Source organism: Chelmon rostratus, chromosome 21, assembly GCF_017976325.1.
Source record: "Chelmon rostratus isolate fCheRos1 chromosome 21, fCheRos1.pri, whole genome shotgun sequence".
Lineage (NCBI taxonomy): Eukaryota > Metazoa > Chordata > Actinopteri > Chaetodontiformes > Chaetodontidae > Chelmon > Chelmon rostratus.
In genome coordinates this window covers 6,069,111-6,084,733 of record NC_055678.1, presented here as the reverse complement: position 1 = coordinate 6,084,733, position 15,623 = coordinate 6,069,111, and the positions used below count along the sequence as shown (strand labels likewise).

The window sequence follows — 15,623 nt, the reverse complement described above, 5'->3', positions numbered from 1 at the left end:
ACGCTGACTTCTCCCATAATGACTCTTTGTCCACGTGCAAAATTGGCTCGCTCCTTTGACATCCTAACACAGCAGCGCGGCATTACAGCGCCAACAAATAGCCAGCAGAGTAACTGCACCATTATTTCTTCAATTTAGGAGATGGTCTTTTACCTTCAGAGAGAGCAAAGCTTTGATTTTTTACGGCCGAATAGGATGTGGATACAGACTGCAGACTGTCTGTTCCGGCTCTGAATCGGATGCCGAGCTGTGTTATATTCTCACGTTGCTGTTGACACAAGTGGTCGACAGATGTTCTGTAAGGAACCCGAATGATGCCCACTGTTTGTCTCTGTGGTTGGAATGAAAACATGTCTCTGTCTTCTGTCAACCATAAGTCCTCCCCTTTCGTGTTCCCTGCCTAATAGGCCATTGATCTGTGTGGCAGGACATTGTCCTGTGATCACTGGTAACAAGAGAGCAATCTGCGCAGAAGAATAGAAGTGTTCCCTCTCGAATAAAAGAGGGACACAGATTGCTTTCCCAAGCCGAAAAAGAAGTGGTAGTGGAGAGAAAAGAGGCCGCTGTAAAGAGTAAAGCTGCATTTGTCCTGCGTGTAATCTCCAAAAGCCCACTAACAAAGTCATTTAAATTGAAGGTGAACCTACAGTTGTTGTGAACTGGGTGGAACGTAACTGAAATTATTTCCTGGCTAATTAGTAACTAACGAACCACTCTGACCACCTCTACAGCTTATTGTCCTCTGTTCATTTTAATTGGTGGCACTTCAGATATGGTTATATGTTACTGAACTTGTCTGATGACGAGCAAGCTGCTCAGAACGTCAGCAAAGGTGCTAATCAGATACGCCGCAGGAGCATAGCAAGTGTGCAAAATCTATTACTGTATATCACTGAGCTTTCCACTCACAACATCACACTCTTTATATGTGCTTGCATGCGTGTGTTTTCATGGCTCACTGTGCGAGCGGTGCTCGTAGCTAGAGCACATCGTCTTCAAAGCCCGTATTGATTTTCACGGCATTGATTTTACTAGACGATATGGCTCATCAGGTATATGAGGTGAGACGCTATTTTTGGCGGGTTTGTTGGTGCAAGAAAAGGTGTCAGCAGCAGGATCTATGTTTTTGTCTGTAAACAGCAGGGAAAAGAAGGTTGTGTTGCTGAAATCTGTCAAAATCACTGCAAAATTGTATGTTTTGATTGCGTAACATTTCACATTAATCTGACACGTCCTGACACGGTGGCTCAGGTCAGGAAGGACGTACTGAAAATCCTCTGCAGAGGACTCCTTTCCACAATCAGTGTCAATCTCAGGCTGGCCCAGTTCTCACACAACCATGCCCCACGGCTTAATCTATCTGTCCATCGACAAGCTTGATCTTTCCACCAGCGAGCCAATCTAGCCTGCTGTGTGGCTACTGGCACACAGTGTGTGAATCTGCGATGGGTGAGATAATACTCGAGCATTTGTTTGGGCTTTCTGGGCTGATAGTGAGCTCCGTGATTGAAACACAATGCGGGGCTTGACAAAACACACAGCCCTTTTTCCTGCCTTTCTACTTGACGCAACAATCTTTGATCTGTCCGCACATGGAAAATCCGCCGGCTTCGACTGGTCTTCATACATCATCGTAGATTCGATTTTATTAATAGCTCCTTTAATTCCAGTGGGATGCATTTATTCTGAGTATAACTCATTTGTTCCAAACCTCCTCTGCCGGCCTGTGGTGCTTTACAGTAGATCCATCCGCACTCGAGCAGGATTATGAAACAATCCCCCGGTGACACTGACTGTGCTGCCCAGTGATGCCGCCCCCCCACTCCCCTCTTCTCAGCTCCATCCACTGTGGCTAATTCTGCCTGCCTGCTCCCTTGGGCGTAATTGATCCTCATATCATTAACCGTATGTGGATCTATCCTGGGAAACGCCCACTGTTTCGCTGCTAGTCCTCGCTCATTGAACCATAGAGCCCAGTGAGCTCCATGATTGCGGCTCTGACACCGGACTCTGTGCATGCAACAATGGCTGCAATGTAAACTATTTTGTTATCTGCATGGGCAGGCCCAAGAGCTAGAGGCTCGCTCGACTGTTTAGTCTAAACATGGGGAGGCGGAAAAAGTGGAGCATGGCGGCGCAGTCCCCCTTCGCCACCATAAGGGGCCGCTTGGGCCCCAGGAGGAAGGGTGTGGAGGGTTTGTGTGTGAGCAGCTTGCTGGGGGTCCTCCGGTCCCACACCTGGCTGATAGGAGAAGAGGATGTGGCCTTGCTGCTGGCCCGCACCTCCTTGCCACGCTACCAGCACCACCGAGCTCACTCCCTGTCTTTCTCTTTCTGCTCCTCGTCTGCAGATGGTGGGAGCGAGGACTTGGCAGACCCCCGCTCGCCCGGTCTAGACCCTCACCTGAGCCACGTCGGCCAAGGTAAGCAAACAAGAATCAGTTGTTTTTGTTAAAATGAATGATCACATGTCGGAAAGGAGAAGAGTTGTAAGCGGTGAGCTGGAGTCTGGAGTCCTGACCTCAGGTTGTCCTGTTAACACCATCTGAGCGCTCCAGCAACAGCTCGTATCCTCTTCTTCTTCTGTTACTTATTACGGAGCTGCTCCCAGGCGTGAATGTGCATTATGCGACTGAATGAGAAGCCGAGTTGCTGAGAAACAGCGTGTGAACACTGTTTTTTTCCCCCACGTTTACCTTCTCATTTCCAGTAATACTTCTCTCCTGGCGGTCTCTTTCCAGACTCCATTTCTTCTCCCTTAATGTTTTCACAGTAGAAACTCATGGAGGCCTTGTTTACCAGGTTGTATTTTATTACACTTTATGGCAGAAAACTTTATGACTACTGGAAATAAATTTAAATTTACTGCGAGACAGTTGTATGAATTTTGTATTCTAGTAATTTTTCCTGTAAATCTGAGTTACTTCTGGGGGAAATAGGTCGTATACATCAGTAGACGTTCGTCAACAACAGGAATGTCTGGTGCTTGGCAGGAAATGTTTTGGGCAATTATAATTTCACGTTGCCTTCCCTTTCTCCCCCCTCCTGGTGCATGTTTTGAGCTGAACACCTCGATGAGTGGGTGTTTGTGTTTATTTCCGAGGCATGGAGTGGCCCTTAAACATGTCTCTCATCACAGACTAAAATAAAACACCATCATTTCCCCCTCGACGCTTTTGTTCTCTGGATCTCACCGCTGGAGTGCGGCTTTTCCTGCCTCTCCACCCTCCATCTTTGCCCTAAATCATACCTCTTGATTTCTACTTCAACATATCACAGTTTGTCTGTTTTCATGAGGCTGCCCAGAAAGGAAATTAACTAAGTGTTGAGATTATGTACTGAAAAGCGATGCATTTTGCTATTTTTGGTAGATTAGTTGGTTAATGGGAGTATAATTGTGTTTTTTCATCCAATATTGGAATGCCTTAAAATTGACTACTCCACTACTGATAATTGCAACCAGGAAACCAACATCCCCCTTGGTATTCACACCATGCAGGCTCCGCATACATGAGGAGAATTTCCGTGCTTTGGGACGTAACCGCTGGTCTGGCTGTTGTTTTTGCTTTTGCAGTGACATTCCCCAGTGAACGGACGGCCCGACTCCAGCGGTGGAGCCGCACGGAGACGTGTGTCGGGATGTTTTTGTTATTTCTTGCACGCGTCCAAGTGTAGCTATACTAATCTATTCGCGTTACGACAACGGATTCAACCCCATCCCAGCCGTCACTCGGGCTGCCTCTGGGACTTGTCATGGACTAGTGTTTGATAATGGCTTCATGTCTCACTGTGGCGGCTGCTATCTGATGCGAGACTGTTGCTTGACCAGTTTGCTTTTACAGCTCCGTCTGCAGGGAAATGGGCAGTCTGAGGCAGAGCTGATTCACAAAATGGATGTTGTGTTTACAGACAGCTGGCTGGATTTTGTTCACTGGGGAATGTGTGTCTGTGTGCGTGTGTGTGTGTGTGTGTGTGTGAAGTTCCAAAAAAAAAGGCCTAAGTTGTCATAATTTGTGGTTTTTGAAGCAAGAGAGGGAAAGGGGTGGGTGAGTGATGGAGAGTGGTTGTTTGTGCTCCGTCTGTAATTACCTCTCATTGTGCGAGCCCTTTTTTTCTTTCGTAAATAAAATGCTCTCTCATGGTCATGATGACTGTGCTCTTTTTCGGATTGTTTCAACACATTCAGACGGTTAGAAAATCCTCCTTTATTACATTAAAATTGTGGGGTATTGTGTTACCGCCGGGCTTTGTGAGGTCAGGCAGACTGGAGTTTATAACAGTGAAAGTAAACGGCACATGTTGCCTGCAGGGCTGTTCTCTCTTCTGGGTCACGCCATTCTTGTTACGCTCAATACTGGTGTTGCACTGATACCAGAAACCAGGGACCAGGCTGTGACCACTTTCACAAATAGAAACACCAGTAGAGTCCAATGCAATCCAACACAGCAGCCCTTTAATAAACACTGCTAGTGCTAAAACGTTTAGTTGGGTTTAAATAATGAGCCGTTTGTCTTTTATCAAGAACAAAAGCCAAACATTGGCTCCTTCCAGCTCGCTAAATGTGAGGATATTTGCTGCTTCTCTCTGTTTTATATGATTGTCAATTTAACTGCTGAAAACAAATCACTTAATTGAAAAAACATAATCAGCGAGTTAACTGATAATGGAAATAATTATTAGTCGAAGCCCAAAACATGACCTTTGTGAATTGTATTGAAACGTTATGATTGTTGAGACTCAGAGAGGACTTTTAGTTTTTAAAGGCTTCAGCTTAATTCTGTTTGATTCCATTATGTCGTTTAGTTATTTTCTGTCATTACAATTTAAGTGTCAGCAGAATATTATTCTCATGTAGTTTTAATGACGTCCACAAATCCAAAGGCAGAATGTCATTGGAGAAAATCACGTCAGTAACATACAACTTTTCTGCATAAATTAATACCAACTTCCATGTTAGGATGTCAGGGAATGCAGGGAAAAGCATCTCACACTGTTTTGTCTTCCCCTCCCATCCTGCAGGTGGCAGCATAGACAGCGACTGTGCCTTTGAAGGAGACTACGCCGTGCCCCCGCTCTCCATGACCGAGGGCATGCAGCACATTCGCATAATGGAGGGCGTGTCACGCTCGCTGCCCTCCTCCCCGCTGCTCACCCACCAGACCATCAGTGTCAGGCTACAGCCCGTGAAGAAGCTCACAGGTAAAGGCACTGCAGTGACGCCGGATTCATAAAGAGTGCAAGATCTGAATTAGTCAAGCAGCGTCGTCACATTTTTAAAAACCTGCGTTTGGGAAGAAAACCACAGCCAACAGAGATGTGGGCTGAATCTGGTCTTGTACGCACATCCCTGCCTGTTGCTGTCCTCCCCCATAGACTCATTGTACTAATACAGCCTCCCTTAACCCTTCACTGTACCACTGTAGGCAGGGCGCCTAATCAGAGAATCACGCACAGTGAATTAAAACAGATTTTATGACACAAAGTGAGGAGGAGGGGAATGGCTTCTCGCCCTGATGGTTGCCGATAAGCAGTAATCACTTACCGTATTACTTACCCACTAATTGTGAGCAGAAACATAAAGCTCTGGCCTGCGGCAAACACTGCAATTTCCAATTCTTGTAATCACCAAAGTCCTACCTAATTGACAGTGCCAAGAACAGCTGATGGACTGCGAGCTGTGGTCGGCTCTGCCCTCTTTTATCGCTCTATATCTCCCACCACTAATCGTTTCCTTCCACACTCGTCATCAGAGAATGTGGAAAATCGCCGCCCCGCCACCCCCCTCGTCTCCCCATTAACTGGATTATGAGTCTTGTGTCATGGTCCCTCTGCTATTATTACGGGGCGAAGCTGTGGTTTGGTACACAGGACAGCGTGGACAGCCATGGCTCACTGCTGTACTGGATTTCAAATTGCCAAATGAAATATTGACATTGCAGCTTCACCCACTATCAGTGCAGCCTCCACATAGAAGCAGAGTGGGTGTGAAGGACTTTAAAGCTTGATTCAGTAGTCACCACTAGGGTGCACCAGCCTCTCAGCTACCTCAGATCATTAACCATTTCTGATACGCCAGGGGGAGGACCAGGATTTTTTACATCATACAGAATGAGTTATGCTCTCTCCCGGGTCATCCAGAGTGTGGGTTTTAAAGAGGAAACACGCCAAAAGTGTTTTTCTTCCCTTTTAATTGGGTGTGCCACACCACTGTAGAGGGCTCCGTGTGGGTGACGGGATCCAGCAGGGCCGGTTTGAGGGGATCAGGACTTGAGAATTTGATTTCAGACTGAGCCAGTTGTATCACACTTTTTCTCCTTGGTTCCCTGTGCTGCTGTATGAGGAGCAGATTGATTCATGTCTGATTCAGCCTTATCTGCTGTCTACACTTTCATCTGCTTGACTCAGAGTGAATTTTTTAGCTTGTGTATGGACAACTATAAATTTCTATATGTGTGTGTGTGTGTGTTGTTATCTTGATGTCTGTCACAGAGAACTTTAAGAATAGCTTGATCATCTGCAACTCTGTCTCATCCGTACTATTCTTACTCCACCGCTGACGTAGAGCAAGGTCTCTTTGCAGCGTTGTGGCACGCGCTGTCGTTGCTTGTGAGGGGCTGCTTTTAGATTTTGCCGCTTATGATTTGTTTTACCTTTGCATAATTTCTCCTGCTTTTGTTCATAATTTTTAAGTGCTCATGTGTGTTTGCTCGCGTGACAGCGAGAGGTATCATTTTGGCAGGATTAGCCCTTCGCTGTGTTAATCCGTCCAGATTTATGTCTCCGTCTCACCACCTATTGTGCCTTATATTGTCGTCTGTTTTAATAATTGTAAACGACATAAAACAGAGTGATTTTGTGCAGCTAGTGCGGCAGATGTGGCCTCACGCATCTGGTGTCAGCTCATCATGAAAAGCGATTTGGCTCCATTGCATGCTGCATGTGAGAAGCCTTCACATCGAGGTTTATCTTCAGATCACACGTTGATGTGACGTTACATGACTCATATGAGCTAAACCGCTCTTGCATCAGCGCTTCTGACTCCACAACGACACGCACAACAATCCTAAAGTGCCTTGAGGTCCCCCCTGGCCTCCGAGCCCTCAAAGACCTGCGTCTGCTCTCAAGTGGCGTCGAGCGCCAGATTGTAGCAGGTCTCAACCACCCAGGCTTTCTCACCCTTTAATTAATTCAACTCAGCACCACTTCCTGCACAGCTTGACAGTGCCGAGCTTGTGTGTGTGCTGGCGTCAAAGGCCAGAACCCCTCCCATGCCAGGGATGGCAGAGGTGGGAGAAAGAGTGGTGGCAGAGGAGCACATTAGAGAGCAAACAGCAGCAGGTCTAAAGGCTGCAGCACTTTGATCTCCCCCCGGTGGCCTCCACCAACCACAGCCTCTCTTTGCCCTCCTGTGTAGCACCTGATTGGCCTGAGGGAGCCAGACTGGTGGTGCTGGTGAGGACTTGAGTTATTCAACCTCAAGGCTCTGATAAAATGAAAACGCTATGAAAGCACTGACCTTTTTAGAAAATCATTGAGTTTCTGATTTAATCCCCTCTGCTTGTATGAAGACTCTCAAGGGGGCCCTCAGATGCTTGAAGGGTCAACTTGTGAAACAGTGCAGTGAGGAAGGCAGGAGACATACTGCGCCATGCCATCACTGTGGCTTCTTTTTACATAAGCACATAACATAAGAAAACAATTGTGTGTCTATTTGACCTTTCCGCTGAGTGTAATTCAAGTGAAATCAGCTGAACTTGCACATGAAAATTCATTTTTGACAACAATAATTTGACAAAAAAAAAAAACAAAACCTCAAAGCCAGGCTTTTTCTAGAGATTTCAAGCACATCTCAGTCTTTAGGAGGAGATTTCAACTGTTATCAAAGATGCTCTATAACAAAAGATGACACATTTCAAGCTGTGCCAGTGCGATGAAATGGTTTAAACTTCCTGTCTCCTATGTGGGCACCGTCATCCTTCTCCCCCAATCCCCACTGGGCATTTTTGAGGGACTATTTGCCGTCCATGCCAAACAATACAACACTAGATACAGTGAAAATGTAATGTTTGAGCCTTAATTTGCAGCTTGTTTTTGTTTTATACTCACTCCAGATCTGCCGAGAGTGTCTTCCTGAGACAGACACAGGTCTCAATCAAAGTTTATTTTCTCCAAAACGCCATTTTAGTCAGAATCTGTGCTCACTTTCAAACTCAGGAGTCTCCTAAAGGGGCGGGTCGGCAAAACTCATGTGATACAGGAAATGGCTCTCCGTCTCATTTCTGAGCCGTTTCTGCTGTTATCATGTAACTGAAGTTCTGTACTTGCTGTAGCGTACATGAGGACAATGGAATTATTTCCATGACACCCGCAAACTTCCCCCTCTGAGGAAAAGCTAGTAAGTGGACCTTGAGTAAAGTTTTATTTGTCAAGAATGAACTTTCCTGCTATTAAACTTGGCAAAACAAAAGCACCACAATGTCCATTCAGTATGCTCTGGAGCTTTTGCAAATTTTATGCCACCTCTGTGTTGTTTGCTACTGTTTTTACTCCAATCTTATATTTTAAAGGCAAGTTTTCCATGTACTTTTTACTTGATTACTTGATTGTACATAGTACATCATAGGCTATAAAATATGCTGTATTGAACTAAATTGTACTCAATCCTAATTAGCTCCAGCTAAACATTAAAATACAGTAAAATCAGTAAAAATAGAAATAAAATAATAAGTCTGACAGTGACCATTCTGCCACCTGTACTTTTACTTTTAATATTTTAAGTACATTTTGCTGCTAATACTTCTGTACCTCCACTTAAATATAATTCTGAATATAAATCTTGATTTAGTAGTTTTATTCCTTGGTATTGCTAAGTAAAATATCTCAATCAGCCTGCTGATGGATGGCTCAGGCTCTCATGCTTAGCAAGAACTCATGAAAACTGGAATCTCTGTCCCCTTTAATCCAACTGAACTAACCATAATATTTTTATACTTTATTAAACCTCAGAGGGAAAGTGGTTTTTAATCCCTCTGGCTTCCAGGAAGGTCAGAGTACACGGTCAGGAGAGAGTTTCTGTGCACTTTAACCGCATGTTTGCCAACACTGGGCGTGACCCCGGATTGTCTGCTTAGAGGACGGCGTGTCTTGACGATTACAATTTGACGTAATTACAAGCCGTTGCAAAAATCCCAAGAAAAATGTTCATTTTTAGTTGGAGCCATGATGCAAGTCTTCTCTGTCTCCTGCTGTGCACTCATGAAAACATATGTTCTCACCAGCCGGGTTTGTTCCAGCATTCCTTCATCTTCATGCATCTTTTACTTTGTTTACGATGTCTATTTTTAGTCCGTTGTGGTCCAAGACTATGATTGCTCATTCTCCAGTGATGTCTCAGTGGCTGATTGTTATGAGCTGTAATCACTGATTGCTTATTTGTTCCTTAATAAACACCTAACTCAAGTGTCAGGCTCGCCAGAGACGTTGCCCCAGTTGATTGATTGGCCCTGCTCCACTCTGAAACATTTAAAGGGAATTATTTCAACATCTCTCCCCAGATTACACTGCTTTCCCCTAATTAATGGCAGCAATCAATACAATTACTGCCTCCCCATGGATTGCCACATAAAGGTGGAAAATTGCATTTGGCCTTAAAACCTGAGAACAGGCTTGATTTAATTATACCACCTGATTTTTTTTCTCCCACTCTTGCAGCAATTATCACAGCAATATGAGTGTATCTAAAATCAATTGTCTTTCTGGTGCTTACAGTAACAGAGTGATATGTGAATAAGCGGCAGCGTGCTACAGTAAGCTAACTTCTGAACGGTCACGTGACGTAGGCATAAAAATGCACGGCAGCAGTGTGGATGGTCAGGATTAACAAGGCGCATTGTGCAGAACTGCTTCGTCAGGTTTTGCAGCTCATTGCGTGGGTGGTCTTAAAGGATCCACATTGAAGCAGTTGAGCTCTGTTCAGTTAGCTGCTGGTGATGAACGCTGCAGTTCTGGGCCTGCGTCATTGTTTGGTGTTTTAATTGTCTCATTGGTGATGGCAGGATCACTGGTTGGGATGTGTCTAGCGCAGATGCAGCGGACTATAATAAGATTTTGTCATAAGCCTCACAGCTGAAACTCATGTCCAGGCGCTTTATTTTGGGGATTTTCAAAAGGCATCCGGGAAATGTCGGGCGTCGTTACCTGAAATAGTGGATGCAGGAAGTTGTGGAAAGGGCTGGTAAAACGAAATGTTTCCAGGTCATCAGAAAGTTCTTCATGAGTTATCTAGATGGTCACTGATGATTAGTATGATTTTGATGATGATGAAGATTTTTCACGTCAACCATTCAATAGTTACAGCTCCTAAATTGTGTTGCTGCTTTTCTCTGTCGTATGTGATCTTAACTGAATGTCGGCAGTTGAAAACACAAACTCGCCACAGGATCATATCACATGGTCTTCATCAGTAGATGGAGTTTCCCTGGTTGTCTCGCCGCTTTAAGGACTTCTCGTCCATGCTGGATTAAAAGATGATGAATGAAAGCTTTTTCATCTGAATTTTGAATTGCATTTTTTTATTTGTTTCTTTTCTCGTTTGTGTCGTTCTAAATGAGGTTGTTGTTTAGCCGTTATCTGTCGGGTTATTTCATATGTTGACTGCCATTTATAAGCTGCAAAACTGCAATAAACAGAAGCTAAAATATGAGGTTTGTGATGCAGTGGATGTGGAAGTACCATCTTACAGTGTAAAGTCGAAGTACTGCATTCAAAAGTCAACTTTTCTCCCGTGGACACTATAATGTGTAATCTGGATTTTTCCTTAAGTCATGATGTCATCTAACACAGACCTGCAGTGAACCACAATTGGACATTTTATGATATCTTGTCCCCTCTGTGTATTTTTAAAATGAAGGCTGACATTTGGGACATCTCAATCTTCCTCTCTCCACGCCTTCTTAGCCGGCCTCGCGTTTTATGCGGCATCTGGTATCCTGTGTGAATTTTGGAAATGAACACTGACATTTGGGACACCTCAGTCTCCACGGCTCCTTACCCAACATTGCACCTCGAGAAAATCATTCTTCAATTATTGTCATTATTTCTTTCCTCAGCCGTCCCTGCCACCACTCACCCTCCAAATCATTTTTTCAGCTGAAAGGATATGTGACATTTGCAGCTCCGCTGTCACAGGCGGAAAATAAAGGAGTGAAGGTTAAGTGTAGAAAGGAGTAATTGAAATGGAAGTATGATGCCCTCAGGAGGAGCACTAAAGAACCAGTTGGATTAAAGTGCTGTGACAGAAATCCTTGTCATATTTTAATCATCAGCCAAATGGTCTGGATGTTTTAGTGATGAAATATCTTCACAAATCTGCCTTTTATTCGTTTAATGCAAACATGAGTTCTTTTGCAGTGTGTGTTGCAGTGTATCACTGTAAAGTTACTGGAGGGAATTAGTACATATCTCTGCCTGCCATTGGTTGCAGTTTGTGAAGTTCTGCTGACATGATTGTGCATGCTGGTGGCGGATAATTAAAGAAAGACAACAGTCAAGCTGTTCCACTGATGCAAGGGTTGAGACCAGTCTCTCATATCTGTGCAGTAAAGGTACAGCTGCAGACAGTAGCCAGTTAGCTTAGCCTAGTGCAGACTCAAAACGGGGGGAAGTGGCTCGTTTGCCTCTGTCCAATAAAGCTCCCTAATTAACATTATATTGTTTGAATCATTGCTTTTAAACTTGCTTGTTCATACAGATGAAACGAACAATACATAACATGTTATTTATTGAGCTTCGGAGGTGCTGGGATCTTGGATTTTGTAAACGATGAAGGAGCCAGGCTAGCCTCTGTTGTGCTTATGTGCTAAGCTAAGCTAACCGTCTGCTGATTGTATTTAACAGACAGATATAAGAGAGAGATACCGGTCTTGTCATCTCACTCTGTACCAGAATAACAAGAATAAGTATATCTTCTCAAAATTTTATAGTGTGTCCTTAAAGCATTACACAGGGTTTACCTTGGAGTTTCATTTCTATGATGCTTTTGTGCCACACATGTACACACTTAACCAGAGGAGTACAGGAGCTCAGTGAGATACTTCAGTGTCTCCATAACATCTAGACTGTTTTCCAGCGTCACTGAAGTGATGCAGTCTAGGCAGGAGGAGACAGCAGAAGATCAAACTCCTTGGCGAACAGATTTAAGGATCATAGTTTGTTTGTTTATTGGGGTTATGCTGTAATTACTGTACATAGTTCAGTTTACCCATGAAAAAAAGCAATTTTAAAATCATTCTGGAGATGCAGAACACATCTTAAAGGAATTCATTGATTATAGTTGCAAAGGAAAACGCTAGGTGTGATTAAAGAATAATAATGCGAACGGACAGAATAAAGAAGAAGAAGTAATCGATGATGGTGAAGTTCAAAAAGGTAATACAAATTGATTTGGGGACGTGTACAGCTCAGTGGGAATGCTTTCGAACATGTGATGAAAAATCTGCAGCAAAGTATTCAGAAACAAGAAAGACAAGTTCCTGAAATTCTATAGTTTATTACAAGAATGTTTCTAAAACTAATTAGAAATTGTTGATTTATGATAAATAACGATTGACCTGTGTTGCTTATTGTAAAAGTTAAGAAAAGTCACTGTCTGTGTCACGTAACTATAGGAGAAAGGCACAGGCGAGGTAAACTAGGCGTGTAAAGAATGACAAAACACTGCATAACAGGAACAGAGCTGTGTTTTGTGCAAATGGGAATAAAGATCATGGTTTATTTCTTGAGCTGTAAGCTGTCGGGAGCTGCATGAGGATGTTTTAAAGATGATGAAGACAGCACACATTTGCACGAGATTTATTTTGCTTTAAAAGCATATTTTGTGATCCAAACAGAATTCAGAACTCAGGATCGGATTGATCATTCCCCAAACGATGACAGGTTTCTTTTTATATTATTAAAAAAAATCACTAGTCAGCAACAAAATCTAGGCTGTAATTGTTTCCTGATGCTTCTTTTTCTCACACTTATGCAGCCTCGGTCTCTGTGCTCATTTTCATCATAATAGTGTCTTAGAGTTAAAGCCAGGCATGTGATCAACCACCCCCACTTGTCATCTTGCTGGATTTTGTAGCTTGTTGTTGACAATATGCAACTAGCCTACAATACGCATCACTTGTATCATGCCACAGATGTAAATGTTAAGTTATTTTTTTCCCACAAAAACTAATAATGGCAGAAAATAAATCATCGTGTCTACAGGCAAAGTTTGACTGACGGGATGAGCCCCAGGTTTTAAGATGTAGAGGACCGGCGGCGCACGTTACAGGGTGCCAGAAAACTTTGACCTGTAACTGTAGCACATCTTTAAGGCTTGTTGGTAGCGTGTTGCAAATGGTGTTTGGAGATGTCACCCTGGGGAAATAAGTGTGACTGGAGGAGATTAATAAAAAACACTTAGAAAACAGCGGGCTTACAGGCTGACGGATATGAACCCAGACAAAAGCAAGGGCGGTACACAATAAACTCTCAGCCCCGTGGGTTTGAACCCCTAAATAGCCGTAAAACATGGCTGCAGCTGTACAAATACAGTTTCAAGGGTAAAACAAGGACAGACAGGGATGCCTGAGCCCTAGAGGAAAATGGAGTAGGCTTTATTGAAACCCTTGTTCCTATCAAATGATACTTCTCCTCCTTTTTTGCCCACTTGTGATCTTATGTGTCCCCAAACCCCCGTCCACAAACAGCCAAACTGTGTCTCTTTAATAATACCCTCCCTCCCTCCCTCCTTCTTTTTTATGCCATTTTCTTTCCTCCCTCAATACCCACCCTTCTCCTCCCCCTCCTTTTGCTCTGCGGTTGCCATGACAACAGCAGCACTGCACCATTCATCTGCTGGAGACCTGGGCTCCTGTTCCTGTAGAGAGAGTGCGCCTCTCACATCTATACATAACACGCTAAGCGCTAATGCAGTCACGGAGGCGAATGAGGAGCTCAGTGCTATCTGCGCTCACGGGCTCCTCGCAGGAAAAGCTCCCTGTGCTGTTTGTTTCTCTCTCTCTTTTTTTTTTTTTCATCTTCTTTCGTAGTGGCGAAGGTTTTGGTCACCTGTCAGCCCTCAGTACTCATGCCATCGCAGAGGTGTCACCTCTGTGTCCCCCAGTGACACAGTGACTGCTGCGTTCTTCCTTCCTCCTTCCCTTTTCCTCCCTCTCTTTCCTCCTCCTCCTCCTCCTCCTCCTCCTCCTCTTGTTCTTCCCGTCACTGCCATATCTGCCTGGCTCTGTATCATTTACTGCGACTGAACTGAGCGGGCAGCATCAGCACTGAAACCTGTGGAGATTTCCTCCGAAAGGAAACAAGAGGGAAGAAAGAGAGAGAGCTCCTGTTCCTCCGCACTTATCCTCCCCTGCTCGGCTGCAGGTGTTTTTCTCCTCCTGTTTTCGTTTTTCCTCTCTTTTTTTCCTCTCTTTGATGAACTGGCCATCGCTCAGGGAGGAAGGACTGCTCGTGTCGCTGGAGGGGGAAGGAGGGGAGCTGGTGCCGTTCTCCAGCCTTCAGGAATGCGAGATCTGGTTTGAGAATGGTGAGCCCTGCCACACCCTCTTTTGCTTGTTTCATTCCTCCATCTGTGCCTGCAAACTGTGTCTCCCCCTTTCACCCGCCGCTCCACCTTTGGCTCGGCCCGGGCCTGCTCCAGGTCTGTCTGCTCACCGCTGTCACAGCTGGAGCGGCCGCTGGTTCGAATGACGTCCGTGCAGACATGGGGCTAATGGGAGGAGCACAGGAAAGTCATTTCTCTCCCCGAAATGATGCATTTGTCAAAGGGCTGCACTCTAATGACAATGTAGGCTCGAGGACCTGTGAATCAACCAGAGTGCGATAATGTAAGTGTTTTTTCGTGGCGAGCTGCTCTGTTTCATGCGTCAGCGTGGGTGAGCATTCAATTGTCTTTGAGAGTGCGTGTGTACGTGTATGTCGGTTGGAGTGTGTGTGTCTAAGCACAAGCTGTGGGCGGCTAATGGTGCTTGTTCTTGTTGTTGTGTGTCTCACTTTTCCTCCCAGAACACAGCGTCATATGTAGCATAAGGTTGCATAAATGGGCAGAAGTTGGTGGGGGATAGTTTTTTCCCAACGCCGTGCAGTCGGCGGCAGCTGCGGTGGCGGCGGCGGCGGCGGCAGCTTGTTGTTGTGTACCAGAACCACCCTGTCATGTGCTGGGATATGGGTCCTCCTTCCAGTTCCAGTGCTGCAGGCTGCCTGCCTCCCTGCCTTATCCCAGGGGACTGCTAGCTAGTGTGCGAGCATAACAAAATGTCTCAATAACACTGTCTGCCAGAAAAACACAAGCACCTCATCAGCAGCTGCTATTGCTAGTCTCAGGTGAATGGTTTTTGATGAGGCGCCCACAGCCAGTTTTCACACCACTTAGTATCGCCACCTGGAGACTGCTTTGATGAGCTTACTTTGTCAGCTGTCATTCAGGACGCGTCGAGCAATGACATTAAGTCCTTCGGTTTCAGGGTGGCTGAACAGCCATGTTGATTGTGTCCAAGGTGATAGAATTCAGTGTCTCTCGTTGGGTAATCTGAATCTGATGGAGCAGGGTGAGCGAGGTCTCATCCACGGTG

The 15,623-nt window shown here is 44.9% G+C and overlaps 1 protein-coding gene across 4 annotated transcripts in view; it reads left to right on the top strand.

Moving 5' to 3' along the window:
• tanc2b (tetratricopeptide repeat, ankyrin repeat and coiled-coil containing 2b) overlaps window positions 1-15,623 on the top strand; it is a 141,959-nt gene that overhangs the window by 66,219 nt on the left and 60,117 nt on the right. For 3 of the 4 annotated variants that reach the window (XM_041963436.1, XM_041963437.1, XM_041963435.1), the window contains exons 4-5: window positions 2,352-2,423; window positions 5,020-5,199. In XM_041963436.1, the coding sequence (XP_041819370.1) occupies window positions 2,352-2,423; window positions 5,020-5,199 (252 nt within the window). Of the gene's footprint in view, window positions 1-2,351; window positions 2,424-5,019; window positions 5,200-8,331; window positions 8,396-15,623 lie in introns of those variants that run through there. The other variant, XM_041963439.1, reaches the window with a different exon arrangement.